Raw genomic sequence first — 19,123 nt, forward strand, 5'->3', positions numbered from 1 at the left:
AGCACACACACACACTGCCCCCACATCCCGTGTCCTCCCCCACGCCCTCATGCTCCTCCCCCCACATTTGCTGCCCAACGGTGCCCCTCCCCCATGCATTGCGCCCATTGCCCCTGTCCCCTCCCCCACAACACGGTCCCTCCCCAACTCATGTCTCCCGCATCACACCCTTCCCCCTACATTGCATCCCCCCACTACCCCCTCCCCTCATGCTGCCCCAGGTACCCCGCCCCCACTCACTGCCCCCCCACGCCCCCTCACCCCCCAACCGCTCCCTCTCGCTTGTGGCCCCGCACCCCTTTGCTCTGCCCCTCCCCGCCCTCCAGCTCCGTGTCCCCCGCCCCGTCGGAGGGGCCCCGCTTCCTGGCCCGGCTCCTTTTCCTGCCCCCCCCCCGCAGCACGGGCCGGGCGGAGGTGGGGGCCGGGGAAATCCGCGCTCAGTGACTCCGGCCCCGACTGGCAGCGGGCTGGCCGCAGAGCTGGGGCTTGGCTGGGGGTCGCGCCCCACCGAGGGGCTATGGGGCGGGCGGGGCAGCCCCCAGGCTGGAGCTGAGCGTGGGAGCGGAGCCAAGGAGAGGAGACGTCCGGCCCCCCGACGGGACTGGGTAACCCCCCCCGCTTTCCTCTAGGGCAGCAGCTGGGGAAGGGGCGGGTGGGGAGTGGGGTGATCCGAGCGCAGCCGGGGGGGAAGTGGGGTGATCGAGGGCCAGCCGGGGGGAAGGTCAGAGTGGGGTGATTGGGGTCAGCCAGCCGGAGTGGGGAGTGGGGTGATCGGGGGCCAGCTGGGGGGGTCAGAGTGGGGTGATTGGAGGTCAGAGGGGGGGAAGTGGGGTGATCGGGGGCAGCCAGCTTGGGGGGGGAGTGGAGTGATCAGGGCCAGCCAGGGGTGTGTGCGGAGTGATTGGGGCCAGACGGGGGCGTGATCGGGGGCCAGCCGGGGGGGTGATCAGGGGCCAGCCGGGGATGTGTGTGGAGTGATCGGGGCCAGCTGGGGGGGTGATCAGGGGCCAGCCAAGGGGGTCAGAGTGGGGTGATCGGGGGCAGCTAGCTGGCCCTCAGCCTCGCCCCACCCCACTGTAACCACTAGCCCCCACTCCTCACCCAGAGTGGGGGATGGAACCCAGGAGTCCTGGTACCACAGCCAGGCTCCTTACAGCTTTGGGGCCTGGAGGTCTCCCCGATGTGTCGCCTCTGTCCCCTCTGACCTGTGCCCTGGGGAGGGAGAAGCATTGAACCAATAAAGGGCCTCGAAGACAGCCCAAGATGGCCCTGGGGTCCCTCCAATTCCATGGATCCCAGCGCCCCCGGCCCCCTGCCCCCTGAATGCAGCTGGCTTTGGGGCAGAGTGGGAGGGGGCTTGTAGCCAAATCTAACTGGGTGGAAGTCACTGCCTGTGCACTGGCAGGACCAGAGAGAGAGATGGCCCCCAACATCCCATCCCCCAACCTACCCCTTTCCCCACTCACCCCAACATCCCAACCTCCAACCTATCCCCCAACCCCCACTCACCCCAACATCCCAGCCCCCAGCCTAGCCCCCTCTCCACTCACCCCAACATCCTGGCCCCCAACCTATCCCCCAACTCCCACTCACCCCAACATCCCAGCCCCCAGCCTAGCCCCCTCCCCACTCACCCCAACATCCCATCCCCCAACCTACCCCCTTCCCCACTCACCCCAACATCCCAACCACCAACCTATCCCGCAACCCCCACTCACCCCAACATCCCGGCCTGCAACCTACCCCCTTTCCCACTCACCCCAACATCCTGGCCCCCAACCTATCCCCCAACTCCCACTCACCCCAACATCCCAGCCCCCAGCCTAGCCCCCTTCCCATTCACCCCAACATCCCGGCCCCAAACCTATCCCCCAACTCCCACTCACCCCAACATCCCAGCCCCCAGCCTAGCCCCCTCCCCACTCACCCCAACATCCCAACCCCCAACCTACCCCCTTCCCCACTCACCCCAACATCCCAGCCCCCAGCCTAGCCCCCTCTCCACTCACCCCAACATCCCAGCCCCCAGCCTAGCCCCCTCCCCACTCACCCCAACATCCCATCCCCCAACCTACCCCCTTCCCCACTCACCCCAACATCCCAACCACAACCTATCCCGCAACCCCCACTCACCCCAACATCCCGGCCTGCAACCTACCCCCTTTCCCACTCACCCCAACATCCTGGCCCCCAACCTATCCCCCAACTCCCACTCACCCCAACATCCCATCCCCCAACCTACCCCCTTCCCCACTCACCCCAACATCCCAACCACAACCTATCCCGCAACCCCCACTCACCCCAACATCCCGCCTGCAACCTACCCCCTTTCCCACTCACCCCAACATCCTGGCCCCCAACCTATCCCCCAACTCCCACTCACCCCAACATCCCAGCCCCCAGCCTAGCCCCCTCCCCACTCACCCCAACATCCCAGGCTCCAACTCAACCCCCTCCCCACTCACCCCAACATCCCAGCCCCCAACCTTTCCCCCAACCCCCACTCACCCCAACATCCCAACCCTCAACCTATACCCCAACCCCCACTCACCCCAACATCCCAGCCTCCAACCCACCGCCCTCCCCACTCACACCAACATCCTGGCCCCCAACCTATCCCCCAACCCCCACTCACCCCAACCTCCCGGCCCCCAATCTACCCCCTTCCCCACTCACCCCAACATCCCAGCCTCCAACCTACCCCCTTCCCCACTCACCCCAACATCCCAGCCTCCAACCTACCCCCCTTCCCCACTCACCCCAACATCCCAGCCCTCAGCCTCGCCCCCTCCCCACTCACCCCAACATCCCAACCCCCAACCTATCCCCCAACTCCCACTCACCCCAACATCCCAGCCCCCAACCTAGCCCCCTCCCCACTCACCCCAATATCCTGGCCCCCAAACTATCCCCCAACCCCCACTCACCCCAACATCCCAGCCTCCAACCCACCCCCCTCCCCACTCACCCCAACATCCCAACCCCCAACCTATCCCCAACCCCCACTCACCCCAACATCCCAACCCCCAACCTATACCCCAACCCCCACTCACCCCAACATCCCAGCCTCCAACCCACCCCCCTCTCCACTCACCCCAACATCCCAGCCCCCAACCTATCCCCCAACTCCCACTCACCCCAACATCCCAGCCCCCAACGTACCCCCTTCCCCACTCACCCCAGCATCCTGGTCCCAATCCTACCCCCCAGCCCCCAATCACTCCAACATCCCAGCCCCCAACCTATCCCCCCTCACCCCAGCATCCCATCTCCCAACCCAGCCCCCAACCCCCACTCACCCCAACATCCCGGCCTGCAACCTACCCCCTTCCCCACTCACCCCAACATCCCAACCACCAACCTATCCCGCAACCCCCACTCACCCCAACATCCCGGCCTGCAACCTACCCCCTTTCCCCACTCACCCCAACATCCCAACCTCCAACCTATCCCCCAACCCCCACTCACCCCAACATCCCAGCCCCCAGCCTAGCCCCCTCTCCACTCACCCCAACATCCTGGCCCCCAACCTATCCCCCAACTCCCACTCACCCCAACATCCCATCCCCCAGCCTAGCCCCCTCCCCACTCACCCCAACATCCCATCCCCCAACCTACCCCCTTCCCCACTCACCCCAACATCCCAACCACCAACCTATCCCGCAACCCCCACTCACCCCAACATCCCGGCCTGCAACCTACCCCCTTTCCCACTCACCCCAACATCCTGGCCCCCAACCTATCCCCCAACTCCCACTCACCCCAACATCCCAGCCCCCAGCCTAGCCCCCTTCCCATTCACCCCAACATCCCGGCCCCAAACCTATCCCCCAACTCCCACTCACCCCAACATCCCAGCCCCCAGCCTAGCCCCCTCCCCACTCACCCCAACATCCCAACCCCCAACCTACCCCCTTCCCCACTCACCCCAACATCCCAGCCCCCAGCCTAGCCCCCTCTCCACTCACCCCAACATCCCAGCCCCCAGCCTAGCCCCCTCCCCACTCACCCCAACATCCCATCCCCCAACCTACCCCCTTCCCCACTCACCCCAACATCCCAACCACAACCTATCCCGCAACCCCCACTCACCCCAACATCCCGGCCTGCAACCTACCCCCTTTCCCACTCACCCCAACATCCTGGCCCCCAACCTATCCCCCAACTCCCACTCACCCCAACATCCCATCCCCCAACCTACCCCCTTCCCCACTCACCCCAACATCCCAACCACAACCTATCCCGCAACCCCCACTCACCCCAACATCCCGCCTGCAACCTACCCCCTTTCCCACTCACCCCAACATCCTGGCCCCCAACCTATCCCCCAACTCCCACTCACCCCAACATCCCAGCCCCCAGCCTAGCCCCCTCCCCACTCACCCCAACATCCCAGGCTCCAACTCAACCCCCTCCCCACTCACCCCAACATCCCAGCCCCCAACCTTTCCCCCAACCCCCACTCACCCCAACATCCCAACCCTCAACCTATACCCCAACCCCCACTCACCCCAACATCCCAGCCTCCAACCCACCGCCCTCCCCACTCACACCAACATCCTGGCCCCCAACCTATCCCCCAACCCCCACTCACCCCAACCTCCCGGCCCCCAATCTACCCCCTTCCCCACTCACCCCAACATCCCAGCCTCCAACCTACCCCCTTCCCCACTCACCCCAACATCCCAGCCTCCAACCTACCCCCCTTCCCCACTCACCCCAACATCCCAGCCCTCAGCCTCGCCCCCTCCCCACTCACCCCAACTTCCCAACCCCCAACCTATCCCCCAACTCCCACTCACCCCAACATCCCAGCCCCCAACCTAGCCCCCTCCCCACTCACCCCAATATCCTGGCCCCCAAACTATCCCCCAACCCCCACTCACCCCAACATCCCAGCCTCCAACCCACCCCCCTCCCCACTCACCCCAACATCCCAACCCCCAACCTATCCCCAACCCCCACTCACCCCAACATCCCAACCCCCAACCTATACCCCAACCCCCACTCACCCCAACATCCCAGCCTCCAACCCACCCCCCTCTCCACTCACCCCAACATCCCAGCCCCCAACCTATCCCCCAACTCCCACTCACCCCAACATCCCAGCCCCCAACGTACCCCCTTCCCCACTCACCCCAGCATCCTGGTCCCAATCCTACCCCCCAGCCCCCAATCACTCCAACATCCCAGCCCCCAACCTATCCCCCCTCACCCCAGCATCCCATCTCCCAACCCAGCCCCCAACCCCCAATCACCCCAACATCCCGGCCCCCAACCCACCCCCATCCCCCACTCACCCCAATATCCTTTCCTCCAAACTACCCCCATCCTCCACTCCATCCAACATCCTGGCCCCCAACCTGCCCTTCCCCCTTCCCGGCCCCTCACCAGTGCCCTCTGCCAGGTCTGGCTGCCGGCTCCCACCCGGTCTGGCTAGGCCCCTGCCCCGGCATCACTGCCCTGCTCCTGCCAGCGCTCTGCCATGGCCGTGTCCCCCCAGGTGCCCGGCGCCCCCGGCACCATGTTCTCGGAGGAGCGGAAGGAGGGCAGCCCCCGCTTTGGGAAACTCCACTTCCCCGTCGGCCTCTGGATCAACTCGCCCAAGAAACACTTCGTCAAGATGAGCCGTCGCTGGCCCAGTGTGGGCTCCGTCAGGTACCGGCCCCCTGCCCCCTGGAACGGCCCCCATCCCTCCTGCCCCCTTGAAAGGCCCCTGCCCTCCTGCCCCCTGGAACAGCTCCCCTCCCTCCTGCCTCCTGGAACGGCCCTCGTCCCCACTGCCCCCTGCAACAGCTCCCCTCCCTCCTGCCTCCTGGAACGGCCTCGTCCCCACTGCCCCCTGCAACAGCTCCCCTCCCTTCTGCCCCCTGGAACAGCCCTCGTCCCTCCTGCCCCCTGGAACAGCCCCCCTGCCCGCTGGAATGGCTCCCCTGCCTCCTGCCCCCTGGAATGGCCCTCATCCCTCCTGCTCCCCCTCCCGGAGTGCCCCACAGCCCTCCTACCCAGGTATCCGGCCCCCTGGATCAGCCCCACGGGCCCATCTACCCCGGTATCCAGGCTCCTTCTGCCTCCAGATCAGACCTATGGGCTCATCTACCCCAGTATCCCTCCCTCTCCCTGCCCCCCAGTCAAACCCACAGGCCCATCTATCTCAGTATCTTGCCTCCTTCCTGTCCCCACAGTCAGTCCATGGGCCCATCTCCCCCATTATCACCCCCTTCCTGCCCCCCAGGCCAGCCCCACAGACCCCTCCAGCCCACACTCCCAGCCTCCTCCCCCTGCTCAGAGCAATGGGCTCATTTAACCCGGCCTCCCGCCTTCCCTTCCCAGGTCCACCTCTTCGGACACCGCCAGCCGGGGCAGTGAGACGGTGGAGCTGCGGCCCCCTGGCAAGGCGAAGGCGGGCCGCCACAAGCGCCTCTCCAACCTTTTCCACCGCAGCACCAGCACTGGGGCGGGCGTGGGGGGCGGGCGCTGGGGCAGCGAGAAGAAGCTGGCGGATCTCATCGACCCAGTGCCCGAGGACCTGGTGGAGCTGTCCAGCCAGCCTCAGCTGCCAGGCATCCTGAAGATCTTCGGGGGAGCCATCTCCCGGGGGGCCAACTACAAGAGCGTGCTGGCCACGCCGCGCTCCACAGCGCGCCAGCTGGTGCGGGAGGCGCTGGAGCGCTACGGGGTGGCGCCGGAGGAGGAGGAGGGGGGCTACGTGCTGTGTGACGTGGTGGGCCGCTTCGAGGGGCCCGGCGGGGCCTGGCAGGCCGAGCACCTGCGCCCCGTGGGCGACACCGAGCGGCCCCTGGTGCTGCAGGATGTGTGGAAGCCCAAGGCCGGCCTGTCACGGCGCTTCGAGGTGCGGCGGCGGTGCGATGTGGAGAGGGTTGGCGAGGCCGAGGATAACGAGACGGCAGGTGAGGCTGCAGTGGGGGCTGCCTCCATCCCCTGGGCATGCCAGGCCGGGAGTCATGGGACCCCCGGGCATGCCAGGCCGGGAGTCATGGGACCCCCGGGCATGCCAGGCTGGGAGCCACGGGACCCCTGTGTCATACCAGGCTGGGAGCCACGGGACCCCTGGGTCATCCCAGGCTAGGAGCCACAGGACCCCCGGGCATGCCAGGCTGGGAGTCATGGGCCCCCCAGGCATGCCAGGCTGGGAGCCACGGGACCCCTGGGTCATCCCAGGCTAGGAGCCACGGGACCCCCGGGCATGCCAGGCTGGGAGTCATGGGCCCCCCAGGCATGCTAGGCTGGGAGCCACGGGACCCCTGGGTCATCCCAGGCTGGGAGCCATGGGACCCCTGGGTCATCCCAGGCTAGGAGCCACAGGACCCCTGGGCATGCCAGGCCGGGAGTCATGGGCCCCCCAGGCATGCTAGGCTGGGAGCCACGGGACCCCTGGGTCATCCCAGGCTAGGAGCCACAGGACCCCTGGGCATGCCAGGCTGGAAGCCATGGGACCCCTGGGTCATCCCAGGTCGGGAGCCACCAGCCAGAAACTACAGGATCCCCCAGTCATCTTCCATCTCAGAGACATGCCCCCTCATCTTCCCACAGCCAGGAGCCACGGGACCCTCTGTCATCCTCAAGTTCGGAGCCATGGGCCCCCCCCCCCCATTTATGTCCTGCCTTGGAGCTACAGACCCCGTTGTCCCTGGGGCTGGGGAGTCGGGCTGGGGATCCCTGAAACCCCCAGAGTGGGGAGCCGGTCAGCCCCCTCTGAGGCTCCCCCTTCTCGCCCCCCAGGCATCAATGCCCAGGCACGGCGGCTGCAGAAGAGCCGCTCACGGGCGGCCTCGGGGGGCCCGGCCCCCAAGGAGCGGGCCGACAACCTGTCCCTGCGCCGCAGCATCAGCGACATGAACCTGAGCGCCCGCAAGCGGCGCGAGCGCAAGGCCGTGCTGAGTGTGGCGGGCACCGAGGTGGGGCCGGCCGGCGAGGAGCAGGAGGGGGAGGTGGCCCCGGCCCAGGAGGCAGAGCCGGCGGACGGGGGCGCCAAGTCCGGGGAGGCCGAGGACTCGGCGGACGGGGCCAACCTGGAGCAGCTGTCCCAGTGCCTGATCCAGCCCCCCACTCAGCACCCCTACTTCCTGCTGCTGCTCGGCTGCGACAAGCAGGTAGGGCAGGGGGCTCTGGGGCACGGGGCTGCAGGGAGCAGGGCCTGCGGGGGCTCAGCAGTGGGCATTGGGCTGCGAGGAGTAAGGCGAGGGCTCAGCAGGGGGTGCTGGGCTGGGGGGGCAGAGCGGGGGGCTCAGTGAGGGGTGCCAGGCTCGGGGGGGGCAGAGCGGGGGCTCAGGAGGGGGCATTGGGCTGCGAGGAGTAAGGCAAGGGCTCAGCAGGGGGTGCTGGGCTGGGTGGGCAGAGCGGGGGGCTCAGTGACGGGTGCCAGGCTCGGGGGGGGGCAGAGCGGGGGCTCAGGAGGGGGCATTGGGCTGCGAGGAGTAAGGCGAGGGCTCAGCAGGGGGTGCTGGGCTGGGGGGGCAGAGCGGGGGGCTCAGTGAGGGGTGCCAGGCTCGGGGGGGGCAGAGCGGGGGCTCAGGAGGGGGCATTGGGCTGCGAGGGGTAAGGCGAGGGCTCAGCAGGGGGCGCTGGGCTGGGGCGGCAGAGCGGGGGGCTCAGTGAGGGGTGCCAGGCCCCGGGGGGGGCAGAGCGGAGGCTCGGCAGGGGGCGCTGGGCTGGGGGGCGGAGCGGGGGGCTCAGTGAGGGGTGCCAGGCTCGGGGGGGGCAGAGCGGGGGCTCAGGAGGGGGCATTGGGCTGCGAGGGGTAAGGCGAGGGCTCAGCAGGGGGCCCTGGGCTGGGGGGGCAGAGCGGGGGGTTCAGTGAGGGGTGCCAGGCTCGGGGGGGGCAGAGCGGAGGCTCGGCAGGGGGCGCTGGCCTGGGGGGCGGAGCGGGGGGCTCAGTGAGGGGTGCCAGGCCCCGGGGGGGCAGAGCGGAGGCTCAGCAGGGGGCCCTGGGCTGGGGGGGGCGGAGCGGGGGGCTCAGTGAGGGGTGCCAGGCTCGGGGGGGGGCAGAGCGGAGGCTCGGCAGGGGGCGCTGGGCTGGGGGGCGGAGCGGGGGGCTCAGTGAGGGGTGCCAGGCTCGGGCGGGCAGAGCGGGGGCTCAGCAGGGGGCGCTGGCCTGGGGGGGCCGGAGCGGGGGGCTCAGTGAGGGGTGCCAGGCTCGGGAGGGACAGAGCGGGGGCTCAGCAGGGGGCGCTGGCCTGGGGGGGGCGGAGCGGGGGGCTCAGTGAGGGGTGCCAGGCTCGGGGAGGGCAGAGCGGAGGCTCAGGAGGGGGCATTGGGCTGCGAGGGGTAAGGCGAGGGCTCAGCAGGGGGCCCTGGCCTGGGGGGGCCGGAGCGGGGGGCTCAGTGAGGGGTGCCAGGCTCGGGGAGGGCAGAGCGGAGGCTCGGCAGGGGGCGCTGGCCGGGGGGGGCGGAGCGGGGGGCTCAGTGAGGGGTGCCAGGCTCGGGGAGGGCAGAGCGGAGGCTCAGGAGGGGGCATTGGGCTGCGAGGGGTAAGGCGAGGGCTCAGCAGGGGGCGCTGGGCTGGGGCGGCAGAGCGGGGGGCTCTGTGAGGGGTGCCAGGCTCGGGGGGGGGCGGAGCGGGGGGCTCAGTGAGGGGTGCCAGGATCGGGGGGGCAGAGCGGAGGCTCGGCAGGGGGCGCTGGGCTGGGGGGAGGAGCGGGGGGCTCAGCAGGGGGCGCTGGGCTGGGGGGGCAGAGCGGCGGGCTCTGTGAGGGGTGCCAGGCCCCGGGGGGGGCAGAGCGGAGGCTCAGCAGGGGGCGCTGGGCTGGGGGGGGCGGAGCGGGGGGCTCAGTGAGGGGTGCCAGGCTCGGGGGGGCAGAGCGGAGGCTCGGCAGGGGGCACTGGGCTGGGGGGCAGAGCGGGGGGCTCAGTGAGGGGTGCCAGGCTCGGGGAGGGCAGAGCGGAGGCTCGGCAGGGGGCGCTGGGCTGGGGCGGCAGAGCGGGGGGCTCTGTGAGGGGTGCCAGGCTCGGGGGGGGGGCAGAGCGGAGGCTCAGCAGGGGGCGCTGGGCTGGGGGGCGGAGCGGGGGGCTCTGTGAGGGGTGCCAGGCTCGGGGGGGCAGAGCAGGGGCTCGGCAGGGGGCGCTGGGCTGCAGTGCAAGGTCAGTAGGGGGTGCTGACTCCAGCCCCCAGGACCATTTGCTCCCCACTATGGTCCAGCAGAGAGCATGCTGGGAACACAGCTCAGCTTTCCCATAATGCTTTGTACCCTCTGGGTCGGCCTTGGGGGAGGGAAGGGTAGGTGGGAGCGCCCCAGGATACCCCATGGGAGGGTGCGGTAATGGAAGAGTCCATTTTAACATAGAAAATAGGGGGCTTCCCAGAAGAGACAATTTTAGCCAACAAAAATAGGGGTGCAATAGCAGGATGGCCCATTTTCTCACAGAAACTGGGGGTGGGGCAAAAAGGGTAGAACCCATTTGATCATAGAGGGGATTCGTGGGAGAGCCCCTCCCCAAGAGTGGTGGGTGCCACAGTGGGAGAGGGCCCATTCCCCTCCCCCCCAGAGGGCAGGGGTGGTGCAGCCGGAGAGCCCATTCCCCCCCAGAAGGTGGGTGTTCTGCGGTGGGAGAGCCCATTCCCACCCCAGAAGGCAGGGGTGGCATGGTGGGAGAGCCTGTTCCCCCCTAGAGGGCAAAGGTGGCATGGCGGGAGAGTCCATTCCCCCCCCCAGAGGGCAGGGGTAGCATGGCGGGAGAGTCCATTCCCTCCCAGAGGGCAGGGTGATGCTGTAGGAGAGCCGGTTCCCCCCAGAGGGAGGGGAGGCATGGCAGGAGAGCCCGTTTCCCCCACATCTCAGAAGGTGGGTGTTGTGCAGTGGGAGAGCCCATTCCCCACCAGAAGGCAGGGGTGGCATGGAACAAGAGTCCATTCCCTCCCAAAGGGCAGGGTGGTGCTGTGGGAGAGCCCATTACCCCCCCCCCAGAGGGCGGGGTGGTGCTGTGGGAGAGCCCGTTCTCCCCAGAGGGCAGGGGTGGCATGGTGGGAGAGCCCATTCCCCACCAGAAGGCAGGGGTGGCATGGCACAAGAGTCCATTCCCTCCCAAAGGGCAGGGGTGGCATGGTGGGAGAGCCTGCTCCCCCCCCCCCACAGGGCAGGGTGGTGCTGTGGGAGAGCCCGCTCCCCCCAGAAGGCAGGGGCGGCATGGTGGGAGAGCCCGTTCCCCCCCCCAGAGGGCAGGGGGTGGCATGGTGGGAGAGTCCATTCCCCCCCAGAGGGCAGGGGTGGTGCTGTGGGAGAGCCCGTTCCCCCAAGAGGGCAGGAGTGGCATGGCGGGAGAGTCCATTCCCCCCCAGAGGATGGGGTGGTGCTGTGAGAGAGCCCGTTCCCCCCATAGGGCAGGGGTGGCATGGTGGGAGAGGCCATTCCCCCCAGAGGGCGGGGTGGTGCTGTGGGAGAGCCCGTTCCCCCCAGAGGGCAGGGGTGGCATGGCAGGAGAGTCCATTCCCCCCCAGAGGGCGGGGTGGTGCTATGGGAGAGCCCGTTCCCCCCAGACGGCAGGGGTGGCATGGCGGGAGAGTCCATTCTCCCCCCCAGAAGGCAGGGGTGGCATGGCGGGAGAGCCCATTCCTCCCCAGAGGGCAGGGGTGGCATGGCGGGAGAGTCCATACCCCCCAGAGGGCGGGGCAGGCCTGCTTTCGATGGCACTCCCGTGTTTTGACGCCATTTTCCCCCCGTCACCCCCCAGGATTTTGTGATCTACGTGATGACTCGGCGTCGGCACGTCTTTGGGCGCCGCCCCCAGCCCGACAAGGGGGGCTACGTGGACACCTTCCTCTGCGCCCCGGACATCCTGCCCCGCCACTGCTGCGTGCGGGAGGCCGAGCCGGTCCCAGGGCCGGCCCTGGTGCGGCCCTTCCGGGGGGCGGCCGTCACCCTCAATGGGGGGGCCCTGGTGCGCGAGGCGGAGCTGCACCCTGGGGACCTGCTGGGGCTGGGCCAGCACTTCCTCTTCATGTACAAAGACCCCCGGAGCCCCCAGCCCCGGCCGGCCTGGCTGCCCCGGCCCTGGGTCTCGCCCGGGCTGGCGGGTGCCTTCTCGTGCCAGGCCTGCGGGCGCTCCCTCCAGGAGAGGCAGGATGCCTTCCAGGCCTACGTGGAGAGCCGGGAGCCCGAGCTGCGCTACCGGCCCCAGGAGGAGGAGGCGCTGCTGAGGGAGATCGTCCAGCTCCAGGGGGCCACCGCCTTCAACCTGGCCCCAGCCTTCCTCCTGGGCCTCTGCCTGGAGCACTCCACCCGCGTGCTGGAGCCCAGCCACTTCCCCCGCCTGGTGGCCAGGATGGCCCAGCTGATCAAGGAGGCCGTCTGGGTAACAAGAGCGGGGGTGGACAGGGGATCGGGGCTAGGGAGCAGCAGTGGTGGACTAGCCACTGGGCCAACGGGGCCCTGTGCCCAGGCCCCCAGCCAATTGGGGGGCCCCGGAAAAATGGGTACCCCGACCCACACTGCCCACCCACCCAGCATTCCTACCACGGGCGTGGGGACTTTGGGTGCCGGGTGGGGGACCCCATGTCCCCGGCAGCAGCACACGGGGGCGGGGATGGACTGCAGGTAGAAGGGGTGGGGGAGGGGCCCCACTTGTTCTGGCCCAGGGCCCCACAAAACCCCAATCTGCCCCTGGGGGGTCAGGGACCCCTCCCAGAGTGGGGGAAGGGAGGAGGGAAGAATGGCTGGGAGCAGGGCCCCCTGTGTATCCCAGGGTGGGGGCAGGGCTGGGGGTGGGGGCCCCCCTGTGTATCAGGGGGCAGGGCTGGGGGAATGTGACGGCAGCCACAAGGCCCGTTCCGGATCAGCTTTCTTCCCTGCCAGGAGAAGATCAAGGAAGTCGGGGACCGGCAGCCGGAGAAGTGAGTGAGACCCCGGGACCCCAGCCCCACCCCACCCTGGGCATGGGTGCTCCCTGTCTCGCCCCCCTCTGCGGCAGTGCGCAGGGTAGGAGGAGCTCTGTCCTCAGACTCCAGCCCCACGCCAGAGGGATTGTATCTTAGTGCCAGGTGAGGGGTCCCCATATACCCAGCCCCTGCACTCACCCAAGAGGGGTCACGTCCCAATGCCAGGTGAGGGGTCCCATATACCCTGCCCCCACGCCACCCCAGAATGGTCACATCCCTGCACTGAGTGAGGGGTCCCTGTATACCCAGCCCCTGCACCTACCCCAGAGGGGCCATGTCCCAGCGCCAGGCGAGGGGTCCCCATATACCCAGCCCCCGCACCCACCCCAGAGGGGCCATGTCCCAGCACCAGGCGAGGGGTCCTCATATAATCAGCCCCTGCACTCACCCCCGAGGGGCCATGTCCCAGCACCAGGCGAGGAGTCCGCATATACCCAGCCCCCGCACCCACCCCAGAGGGGCTGTTAACCCCTTCAGAGCTGAGTATGTCCCATTGGAAGCTGCTAAGAACTGGACAGGGTCCCAAAGAGTCTGGGGAGGGGCGAGGGTGTCCCAGCAGCTCCGATGATCCCCCAGTCGCTCCCCCCACCCCTCTCTCCCTTCCAGCCAGCAGGACAAGGGCCAGGTGGGGGTGCTCAGCATCGAAGAGGTGGCGGCCGACTTGCGCCCCCTGATGCTCTGGATGGCCAACGCCATGGAGCTGCTCAACCTGGTCCAGAAGAAAGTGCTGGACATGGAGAAAGAACTCGACCTGGAGGGTGAGCAGGATTCCTGGGTTCTCTCCCTGGCTCTGAAAGGGGAGTGGGGGCTAGTGGTTAGAGCAGCGGGGGCTGGGAGCCAGGACGCCTGGGTTCTCTCTCCCGTAGGGGATGGTAGGGTGAATCCCACAGGGATGGAGTGAGCTCGGCAGCGAGCGCAGCACACAGAGCCCCACAGCCGACCCCCTTTGTCCTCGCCAGGAAGTTCCCATGATGCTTTGCTGTCCAGTGACCTGGAGACCTGCGACGACGCCATGGCGGTGCTGGACGAGGTCATCATGTCCACGTTCCAGCAGTCCGTGTATTACCTGACCAAGGTGAGCTCAGCCCCCCGCAGCCCAGCGCCCCCTAGTGCTGCCCTAGGGCATGGAATCATAGATTATTAGAGTTGGAGGGGACCTCAAGAGATCATCTAGTCCAGGCCCCACGTTGGGGATCCCTGATCTAACCCAACCCCCTGCTCAAAGCAGAACCAATCCCCAAATCCCTAAATGACCCCCTGAAGGATTGAATTCACAACTCTGGGTTTAGCAGGCCAATGCTCGAACCACTGAGCTACCCCTCCCCCCTGCTGAGCCCCTCGCTCCCTGCAGCCCAGTGCCCCCTAGTGCTGCCCTGGGGCATCGGGGCCCACACTGCCTGGCCGGGGAGAGCCCGCTGCTGAGCCCCCCGCTCCCTGCAGCCCAGCGCCCCCTAGTGCTGCCCTGGGGCATCGGGGCCCACACTGCCTGGCCGGGGAGAGCCCCCTGCTGAGCCCCCTGCTCCCTGCAGCCCAGCACCCCCTAGTGGGCTCCCTGCTGCCCAGCGCCCCCTAGTGCTGCCCTAGGGCATCGGGGCCCGTCCCACCTGCCTGAGGAGAGCCCCCTGCTGACCTCCCCCCCCCCCGCTCCCTGCAGCCCAGCGCCCCCTAAAGCCCTGCTGGCTCATTGCCTTGTGTTTAACCCTTTGCTGTCTGGGCAGACGCTGTACTCGGCCCTGCCCGCCTTGCTGGACAGTAACCCCTTTACTGCCGCGGCGGACCTGTCCCACGCCCAGGAGCTGAGCACCATGCCCGAGGGCATCCGTGGCACCCTGGCCATCTACCAGGCCACGCTGGAGCTGACCCGGGAGTGTGAGCTACACCCCGACCTGGTATCCCAGACCTTCGGCTACCTCTTCTTTTTCTCCAACGCCTCCCTCTTCAACACCCTCATGGAGAGAGGTGAGGGGCTGGGGGCCAGGACGCCTGGGTTCTCTCCTGCTCTGGGAGGGGAGTGGGGTCTAGTGGTTAGAGCAGGAGGGGGCTGGGAGCCAGGACTCCTGGGTTCTCTCCCTGGCTCTGACAGAGGCTCCGGTCTCATGAGCCAGACTCAGTGAATCACAGGCAGCCCGAAATCTCAGCCACCCTCCCCCTGTTTCCTCCTATTGTCCCATCCCCAGATCAGCAGGAAGGCAGCTCTTTCCTGCCCATCGGCCCAGGGGCGGGGCAGGGCAGGAAATGGTTCCATGCCAGGAACCAAGGCAGAAGGGGAGGGGCAGGGGGCGGGGGGGGGCTCAGTCAGTGGGAGGCCAGGAACCACTGTGGGGTTGGGAAAGTTTGATGGAGGGGGTACTGGGGGGGTTGCTGGGGCTACCCCAAATCCTGACCCTGGGACAGGGCTCCAAGCTGTGTCTCTTCCCCCCTTCCCCCAGTCTCAGCCCCTGGCTCCCTGCCCCCCACCTCTCCTCCACCCCCACCAACCGTTGCACCCCCACACACACACATCACAGTCTGCTTCACCCACTGCCCCCTCGTACCGCTCATGTCTCATGGTGGGTGAGTGGTCAGGACACGAGGATGGGCAGGGGTAGATGGATAGATGGGGGGTTGGGAAGGTGGATGGATGGGAGGAAAGGCTGGGGGACGTCTGGGAGGGAGTGGGGGGGGATGCCCGGGAGGGAAGGAAGGGGGATGGATGGGAGGGAAGGTCGGGGGGCTGGCTGGGGGAAAGGTGGGGGGATACCTGGGAGGGAAGGCGGGGGGCTGGCTGGGGGAAAGATGGGGGGATGCTCGGGAGGGAAGGCGGGCGGACAGATGGGAGGGAAGGTTGGGGGATGCCCGGGAGGGGAGGTGGGGGGACGGATGGGAGGGAAGGTCGGGGGCTGGCCACGGGAAAGGTGGGGGGACGGATAGGAGGGAAGGTCGAGGGGATGGCCGGGGGAAAGGTGGGGGGACGGATAGGAGGGAAGGTCGAGGGGCTGGCCGGGGGAAAGGTGGGGGGACGGATAGGAGGGAAGGTCGGGGGATGCCTGGGAGGGGAGGTTGGGGGGCTGGATAGGATGGAAGGTCGGGGGGTTGGCCAGGGGAAAGGTGGGGGGACGGATAAGAGAGAAGGTCAGGGGGCTGGCTGGGGGAAAGGTGGGGGGATGGATGGGAGGGAAGGTCGGGGAACGCCTGAGAGGGGAGGTGGGGGGACGCCCGGGAGGGAAGTTCGAGGGGCTGGCCAGGGGAAAGATGGGGGGATGGATAGGACAGAAGGTCGAGGGGCTGGCCGGGGGAAAGATGGGGGGACGGATAGGAGGGAAGATCGGGGGGCTGGCCGGGGGAAAGGTGGGGGACGCCCAGCAGGGAAGGTCGGGGGGCTGGCCGGGGGAAAGGTGGGGGACAGATAGGAGGGAAGGTCGGTGGGCTGGCCGGGGGAAAGGTGGGAGGACGGATAGGAGGGAAGGTTGGGGGGCTGGCCGGGGGAAAGGTGGGGGGACGGATAGGAGAGAAAGTTCGGGGGGCTGGCCGGGGGAAAGGTGGGGGGACAGATAGGAGGGAAGGTCGGGGGGCTGGCCGGGGGAAAGGTGGGGGGATGCCCGGGAGGGAAGGTCGAGGGGCTGGCCGGGGGAAAGGTTGGGGGATGGATAGAAGGTCTGGGGGCTGGCTGGGGGAAAGGTGGGGGGACGGATGGGAGGGGAGGTGGGGGGACGGATAGGAGGGAAGATCGGGGGGCTGGCTGGGGGAAAGGTGGGAGGATGGATAGAAAGTCAGGGGGCTGGCCGGGGGAAAGGTGGGGGGACGCCCAAGAGTTAAGGTGGACAGATAGATGGACGGGTGGGTTGGAGGGCGGGTGGGTGGCTGGATCTACCCCGGGGCGGGGTCGAGGCCCAGCTGCCCTGGGGGTCCCATCCAGCCCCACCCTGCTGTGACTGTGGGTCTCCTGCGTCCGGCGCCAGGCACCGGGGGGCCCTTCTACCAGTGGGCAAAGGCCGTGCAGATCCGCACCAACCTGGACCTGGTGCTGGACTGGCTGCAGGGCGTGGGGCTGGGCGACATCGCCGCCGAATTCTTCCGCAAGCTCTCCACCACCGCCAACTTGCTCTGCGTCCCCAAGACCAGCCTGGTCAAGGTGAGGGGCCGCCTGCAGGGGGCGTCGCGGAACTGCACCAGTGCAGAATGGGGCCCGGGGCCCATCCCCTCTAGGGGGCACCAGCTCCCATCGGGCCCCAGGCAGGGACTGGCTGGCTCCGGGGGCGGGGAATGGGGCCCGGGGCCCATCCCCTCTAGGGGGCACCAGCTCCCATCGGGCCCCAGGCAGGGACTGGCTGGCTCCGGGGGCGGGGAATGGGGCCCGGGGCCCATCCCCTCTAGGGGACACCAGCTCCCATCGGGCCCCAGGCAGGGACTGGTTGGCTCCTGGGGCGGGGAATGGGGCCCGGGGCCCGTCCCCTCTAGGGGGCACCAGCTCCCATCCAGCCTCATGGCGGGGACTGGTTGGCTCCGGGGGTGGGGAATGGGGCCCAGGGCCTTTCCCCTCTAGGGGGCGCCGGCTCCCATCCTCCTGCAGCTCCCAGGGATCTCCCCATCTCTCTGCTCCCCCCAGGCTACCTGGTCCCGGCTGCGCAGCGACTACCCGGCCCTGACGCCCGCCCAGCTCCACCACGTGCTGAGCAACTACCACCTGGGGCTGGGGCGCCCGTACCCCGAGGGCTGGAGCCCCCCGCCCGAGGAGAGGGAGGAGATGGCGAACAGTAAGTGCCAGTGCCCCTCACCCCTGATCCGCAGCCCCTGCCAGCCGAGCCCCCTCAGCTCTGCTAGCCCCCCTCACTCCCGACCCGCAGCCCCCACCAGCCCAGCCCTGCCCCCCTCAGTCCTGACCTGCAGCCCCCGCCAGCCCAGCCCTGCCAGCCCCCTTCTCCCCTGACCCACAGCCCCCTGATAGCCCGGCCCTGGGCTCCCCCACAGCCCTGCCGCTGCTCCTCACTCCCGACCCGCAGCCCCCGCCAGCCCAGCCCTGCCCCCCAGCTGTGCCAGCACCCCTCACTCCTGACCTGCAGCCCAGCCCTGCCCCCCAGCTCTGCCAGCCTCCCTCACTCCTGACCCACAGCCCCCGCCAGCCCAGCCCCCACCCCCAGCTTTGCCAGTGCCCCTCACTCCCGACCCACAGCCCCCGCCAGCGCAGCCCTGCCCCCCAGCTCTGCCAGTTCCCCTCACTCTCAACCCACAGCCCTCGCCAGCCCAGCCCTGCTCCCCCAGCTCCGCCAGCCCCCCTCACTCCTGGCCCGCAGCCCCCACCCGCTCTCACCCCTCTCCCCTCCCCCAGGCGAGATCTTCGAGAGCTTCTCTGACCACCCGCCCCTGATCCTGCCCAGCGAGGGGTTCCGGCTCTGCCCTGCGGCCCCGGTGACGGACGACGCCCTCCACCACCAGCTGTGCCGCCTGCGCCGCTTCCTCTGGGACCTGGAGCAGGCCTCGTTGCCAGCCAACCAGCGGGCGGCCCATGGGCTGGAGGGCGGCCAGTGAGCGCACCTGGCACCGGGCACCTGCTGACGCCCCACCCACCTTCCCGGGCTCCCCGGCAGGGGGAGTGTCAAACATCGTAGGGCCTGGACAGTGACGGGGGGCGTCACCCAAAGTGTCTCCCCTCCAGACAGCGGGGACCCCGATGGGCTCCCCTGGTGCTGGGCTTGGAACGAACTGTGTATTCCAATAAACCACGTCTCTGTGTCAGCGCCCGTCTCTGCCAGCAGGGGGCGCTGAGGGCGTCAGCCAGAGCCCAGTGCTGCCCCTACTGGTGTGTTTGTGGTGGGGGCTGGGATCCAGGACTCCTGGGTTCTCTCCCCTGCTCTGGGAGGAGAGTGGGGCCTAGTGGTTAGACATTGGGGGGGGGCTGGGACCCAGGACTCCTGGGTTCTCTCCCCAGCTCTGGATGAAGAGTGGACCTTAGTGGTTAAACATTGGGGGGCCTGGGAGCCAGGACTCCTTGGTTCAGGCCCTGGCTGGGGAAGGGGAGTGGTGTCTAGTGGTCGGAGCGGAGCTGGCTCAGCTGGGTCTATATTTATCAATGGCGTCAGTCCCGGGTGTGATTTAATCCTGGAAACTTTGGCTAGGGAAAGATGCATGAGCTCATCTCGTCCAGCTGCAGGCCACCCCACCTCCCAGCACCCAGCCCTGCCCCCGAACCGCCCATCAAGCACCCGGGGGGGGGGTGGAGGAAATCAGCCCCCCCAGATGTGAAGGGAAAGAACC

The 19,123-nt window shown here is 68.5% G+C and overlaps 1 protein-coding gene across 1 annotated transcript; it reads left to right on the plus strand.

Annotated features, from left to right (window-relative positions):
• Positions 1-473: 473 nt before the first annotated feature.
• Positions 474-18,630, plus strand: RASIP1 (Ras interacting protein 1). Its single transcript, XM_050927445.1, has 12 exons — positions 474-605; positions 5,504-5,658; positions 6,334-6,911; positions 7,744-8,114; positions 11,689-12,309; positions 12,810-12,847; positions 13,499-13,650; positions 13,852-13,967; positions 14,611-14,851; positions 16,831-17,003; positions 17,478-17,625; positions 18,198-18,630. The coding sequence occupies exons 2-12, from the start codon at positions 5,525-5,527 to the stop codon at positions 18,395-18,397; spliced, it is 2,772 nt and encodes a 923-aa protein (XP_050783402.1). The 5' UTR covers positions 474-605; positions 5,504-5,524; the 3' UTR covers positions 18,398-18,630.
• The last annotated feature ends 493 nt before the right edge of the window (positions 18,631-19,123 follow it).

Source organism: Gopherus flavomarginatus, chromosome 18 (genome assembly GCF_025201925.1).
Source record: "Gopherus flavomarginatus isolate rGopFla2 chromosome 18, rGopFla2.mat.asm, whole genome shotgun sequence".
NCBI classification, from domain to species: domain Eukaryota; kingdom Metazoa; phylum Chordata; order Testudines; family Testudinidae; genus Gopherus; species Gopherus flavomarginatus.